Source organism: Gymnoscopelus braueri, assembly GCF_963280865.1.
Source record: "Gymnoscopelus braueri genome assembly, chromosome: 14".
Lineage (NCBI taxonomy): Eukaryota > Metazoa > Chordata > Actinopteri > Myctophiformes > Myctophidae > Gymnoscopelus > Gymnoscopelus braueri.
The window spans coordinates 49,996,629-50,002,671 of record NC_137619.1 but is presented as its reverse complement, the minus strand read 5'-3'; the positions used below and the strand labels follow the sequence as shown (position 1 = coordinate 50,002,671).

At 44.3% G+C, this 6,043-nt stretch overlaps 1 protein-coding gene across 1 annotated transcript in view; it reads left to right on the top strand.

The window, feature by feature from the left end:
• LOC308100685 (alanine--tRNA ligase, cytoplasmic-like) overlaps positions 1-1,433 on the top strand; it is a gene marked incomplete at both ends in the record, with an annotated part of 55,030 nt that extends 53,597 nt beyond the window's left edge. The window contains one exon of the mRNA XM_080449753.1: positions 7-1,433. Coding sequence (XP_080305879.1) covers positions 7-1,433 — 1,427 coding nt within the window. The remainder of the gene's footprint in view (positions 1-6) is intronic.
• Positions 1,434-6,043: the final 4,610 nt, after the last annotated feature.

The following is a 6,043-nucleotide window of genomic DNA, read 5'->3' as shown; positions in this document are numbered from 1 at the left end:
CCTCAGACGACGATGGCAACTACGTTTTTGAACAGCCTTCGGTCACAGTCCTGGCCCTGCGGCGTGAGCGAGCCTTCTGTGATGAGGTGACCACGGGCGAGGAGTGTGGCGTAGTGCTGGACCAAACGTCCTTCTATGCTGAGCAAGGAGGACAGACCTTTGATGAGGGCTATATGTTCAGGGACGATGACAACCCAGACGACAGGACGGAGTTTATAGTGAAGAACACTCAGATGAAAGGAGGTTATGTTCTCCACGTGGGGACAGTTCATGGAGCGCTGAAGGTCGGGGACCGTGTCACCTTACACGTAGACGAGGCTCGTCGAAGACCCATTATGAGTAACCACACCGCCACCCATATACTCAACTTTGCCCTGCGTGACGTCCTGGGAGAGACTGAACAGAGGGGGTCCCTGGTTGCCCCAGACCTCCTGCGCTTCGACTTCACCTCCAAGGGTGCGCTGAGCACGGACGAAGTCCGCCGCACCGAGGAGATCGCATGCGCCATGATCCGAGATGCTAAGCCGGTGTACGCATTGGACGTCCCTCTGGCTAAAGCCAAAGCCATCCAAGGTCTACGCGCCGTGTTCGACGAGGCCTACCCTGACCCAGTGCGAGTCGTGTCTATTGGCATCCCCGTCCAGGACTTGCTAACTAACCCCAGTAGTGATGCTGGATTGCTCACCTCCATCGAGTTATGCGGAGGAACTCACCTACGCAACTCGAGCCACGTTGAGTCGTTTGTCATCGTCTCAGAGGAGGCCATCGCTAAGGGCGTCAGACGCATGGTCGCCGCGACAGGCGGCGAGGCCCAGAAGGCCCAGAGGAAAGCTGACGCCCTGCGTCGGTCTCTGTCGGTGCTGGGTGAAAAGGTGAAGGATCAGACCGCAACGAACAAGGACATCCAGAGAGAGATCGCCGACATGACTGAATCCCTCGGCATGGCGTTGATCTCCCAGTGGCAGAAAGACGAGATGAGGGACGCTCTGAATGCCTCGAGGAAGACGATGGACGACCTGGACCGCGCCGGCAAGGCCGACGTCCAGAAGAGAGTCCTGGAGAAGACAAAGGAGATCATTGACAGCAGCCCCAACCAACCGTTGCTCGTCATGGAGATGGAGGGCGGAGCCTCGGCCAAGGCTCTGAACGAGTCGTTGAAGCTGTTGAAGACCCACTCGCCGCAGACTGCCGCCTTGCTCTTCACCGTGGACCAGGAGGCCGGCAAGATCATCTGTTTGTGCCAAGTCCCGCAGGACGTGGCCGACCGTGGCCTGAAGGCCAGCGAGTGGGTAAAGGAGCTCTGCCCCCTGCTGGAAGGCAAGTCGGGCGGCAAGGACATGTCTGCCCAGGCCACCGGCACGAACACACACTGCTTGCAGGAGGCGCTAAAGATGGCTGACGAGTTTGCAAGGCTCAAGCTGGGAGAAAAGTAGGACACTGGTTCTCACCACATGGTCCGGGGACCGACCAGGGGTCCAGATGGACTTTTAGAGAGTGTACATATGGAACAATTTTTATATAAAAATATATATATTTGCAAATCAAACCTTTTTCTAAATAATTTCACAAATAAATAAAAAATCTAAGATGAAAACAAACTTTTAAGAAGTAGTGAAACGGCTATTTTCACTAGTTTGGATTCCCGGGGCGACTAAAACGTTTGGAACCACCGTTTTTGTGTAAGACTTTTTTTTCAGATTTATAGGCCTGTAAAACAAAGATTACCAGGGAATTACTGAAATTGAATTAAGAAATGGTTGAATAATGTGTACTTATCTGAATTCCCTCCTTCCCCTCCCTTGAAATATATCAACAAACCTTACATTATATTTATTTAAGTTTAAGAACATAATTTAAAGCAATAAACAGCAGTTCTAAATTAATGTCAGCAAGGCAGTATACTAGCTGTTCACAGTCAAATATTAATGAATTATTAGTATTGTAATTTTTTAAACACTAGAGTTTCGGGCCGCTAGGCAACCCTCACACCTAGAGGTCGGGCTGCTATGCGGCCCTCACACCTACGTCGCACCGCCGATCCGACTGATATGCCCATATATGGAGATATCTGGATCTGTCAGTCCTTGTCCCTTTTAGGCCCATATGGAGTTCATATATGGGCATATAGGCTACTGATGACTGATGCCCATTTATGACCATGCCCCCTTTTGTGCACATATGTTGACTGATATTTTTGCGCCCGATACCAAGACGACACATTGAGGTTAGACAACACACTCCATATTTGGGTGTAGCTGCATTCCTCATATCTGACTCCAAGTCGCATAGATCAAGTCTGCTGTTTGAGAACCACTGATATCATAGCAACAAAGAAAAATGTTCTTTTCTTCCAAACAATTTGTAGAATCTCCTGAAGCAAAGATTTGAGTTAAAAATGTTCGCTTTAAAAAACATATACATTCAAAGATTTGCACAAATGTTCACGTTTTTTCTCCAAAAGATTGCAGATCTACAAGCTCGTAGCGCGGCACTCGGTGCCGCGCTACGAGCTTGTAGATCTGCTATTTTTGAATAGCCCAGGTGGAGCAGTGGGTGATATCACAATAATAAAAAACAATAATAAAAAACAGAAAATACACTAGTATAGGGCCCTGAGGGACTCCGCTCAACCATAATGGGATTAAGTGGTTAAAGTCTCTGCCACAGACTTCACACTTGTAGGGTCTCTGCACCCATTTCGGATGCTGTCAATGCACTGAATGGGACATTATCACGTTTAATCAGACTATTGACCGGTCTAGGTCATACATGGGCAACTGGCGGCCCTCACCTCAAAAATAGCATATCTACGTGCGACGCGTTTTGAGCTTGTAGATCGGCTATGTTTGCTTCTTTTGTGCGACACAGAATGGTGAAGTATGGCATTCATTTACGAAAAAAGTTAAAATACGGAGATAAGAGTTTTCTGCCCGACAGTATATGCAATGTGGCCCAATGCCAGTACTGTTTTTTTAAATAAAAATGTCAACTGAAAACCCGGACTGGATCCGTGGATCCGGATCTTCAAATAGTAAAATCAACAGGAAGTTAACAAACAGTACTGGGTTTGGTGATGTTCTACTGTATATTGTCTGAATCAACTTTGTTTGTGTTTGTTTATGTGCTAAAAGAGTGACTTTGAGAGCTGTTTCAGCGTACAATGTAAGTCAATGAGGAGCATATTTTGAATCATCAATTTCTAATAGAGCAATTATTTTTGATTTCTTGTCCACCTTTGGAGTTGCATCATGGCATGGTAACTACACAACCCAAACCTCTACCAAAGTGGTCTTGCCCTTTAAATACAGTGTGGTTACACACCTATTTACCTGCTACCCTGTAAGATTGGGCCTATGCATACTTTTTTAAATTATTATCCTGAAAAGATTATTATTTTTTATCATTGTATTATTTATATGTCATGTATGCTTATTGATCCTCATTTCTATTTTCATTTTCAGCTTTTCTTTGTTTTCAATTTCACGTTTTGATTTAAAAAAAAAGTATAGCTTTTTTTTTAAAGAGTAGGCTATAGCTTTTTTTTTTCAGTTCCTACTGTACATTGACATTGGAATAATGTAAAAAAAAAAGTTAAACTATACTATGTTGTAAAAAATGAAGTTAAAAAATAAATAATATGACTACTGTTGTTTAAAAAAGGTCATACAATGCCATTATAATACTTTATGTAGAAGCCGATCTACAGTACATGTGCCATGTCTAATGTTCTTGTCATTATGCTTTGTCGCCCTCTACAGTCATGGAGGAGAAGAGAGAAAAAGAACTTGGCCAAGAGAGGTCCAGGTGAAGTTGATTGGAGAATTTGAAGGCTCACAGCTTTAAAAAGGTGGTTTTCTTGTTGTTGTTGCTGCCTTCTACCTTGAGGTGTATTAAAGTAAATGTATTTCATGTTTTCTTGAGTTATATTAAAGTAAATGTATTTCATGTGTTCAAGCCTGTAACTGTAATGAAGATGGAATAAACCTTAACCTTTGGACATTCCTCATTTCCTTTTGATCATTTTTGTTGCTCAAAGCCAGTCAGTGTAAAGAGGTACTCTTCTATCAACCACCACAAGGACAAAAGGCCAGCGGAGGAGACTCAATTGAGTCTCCTACTGACCAGCCACCCCATCATCAAATTATTGGCTCAGGAATGCAACAAAAACAAAAAAAGAATCTCCATGAATTCAAGGTTTCATGGGGTGTGTAATTGATAGTAAACAAGTGACAAATTATTTAATGTTTTGTCCAACTCGACTACTGCAGAACAATGAGGCCTTTTCTTTGTGGAAAGCCAGGCTGCAAGACAAATCTAGAACATACTGAGGGCTTCTTTTCCACTAAATGACAGAAGTAGCAATCACCAACGGCTTCAGTCAATGTATTACGTATTCTGGCATTCTACACCAATCGTTCTCAAACCTTTTCATGTCAAGGACCCCCAAATTGATACGTAGATCGGCTGCAAGACCCCCATGTGAAAATCTTTTGTGCCAGGGACGCCCAAAAGAGAAGATTTGTGTTGTTGTCGAACATTTCTACAATAGCAGATCTACAAGCTCCGGAACTTGCATTGACAAACGGGAAAGAATGTAGCCGGAGTGGGGATCTGAAAATACACATGAGGATTCATACAGGGGAGAAACCCTACTGCTGCTCTTTGTGCCATAAAGCCTTTACCCACAGCGGGCATTTGAAGAAGCACATGAGGACGCAACCGGCTTCGGATGCTATCAATGCACTGAATGGGACATTATCACGTTTAATCAGACTATTGGTTGGTCTAAGTCAGGGGTCTTCAACAGGGGGTCCGGGACCCCTAGGGAGTCCTCAGAGTTACTACAGGGGGTCCGCCAAATCTTTGTGTGATATGATTTTTTTTTTACCTTAACCACTTGAACCCTAGCATCCCTTTTCTGAGGAGAACTTTAGCCAAAAATAGCAGATCTACAAGCTCACAAAGAGGTATAGGTGTAGAGAGAAAAAAGAGCAGTACCAAGTAAACAAAAAAAGTTTAATCTGAAACTAAATTTAATACAATATAGAGGGGGTCCCTGCTTCATCTCTCTCTCAGCTAGGGGGTCCTTGGCCTGCAATGGTTGAAGACCCCTGGTCTAAGTAGGTGAGATACTGACCTACGCCACGTTTAATCAGATTATTGATTGGTGAGATATTGGCCAACCGTCGGTTGATAAAAGTTGGGGCCAACGCTCACCCCAAAACATGATTTACGATTCTGTGCCTATCGGTACATAACTCGGACGGCGCTGAGTAGGCTCAAGCGAACGTCACAACGTTGGGCACGGCAACTCGCTCGCTTTAGCTCGCTCGGTGGTGCCTCTCGTGGCTCCAGTTTGCTTGAGTTGGCGCGCCTCCGACGCGGTCCAAAACTATACTTAATACAAAACGCCCACTGAGCCCGTCTGCAGGTCAGTATCTCACCCACCTAGACCAGGGCTGGGCAACTTTGATGATGGAGAGGGCCACTATATTTCCACACTCACTCCAGAGGGCCACATTGCGATATACTGTCGGGCAGAAACCTCTCATCTCCGTATTTTAACTTTTTTCGTAAATTAATGCCATACTTCATCATTCTGTGTCACACAAAAGAAGCAAACATAGCCGATCTACAAGCTCAAAACGCGTCGCACGTAGATCTGCTATTTTTGCTATTTTTCAATTGGAATCCTGAAAAGTACAATTTTTTTTTAATTTCAAATGCATTTAGTTATACAAATACGAATATGGACATAAAAAAGACAATAGAATTGTAATACTAGTCATTAAGCTACTAATATAGACTGAAGTAATTAAAGCGGGTCATGTTTGCATTTTAGGAATTGTAACAGCTAAAATTGATAAAATATCAGTATTCCGATATTAACGTGCGGGCCGCATTAAGTGAAGGTGAGGGCCGCATGTGGCCCCCGGGCCGCCAGTTGCCCATGTATGACCTAGACCAATCAATAGTCTGATTAAACGTGATAATGTCCCATTCAGTGCATTGACAGCATCCGAAATGGGTGCAGAGACCCTAC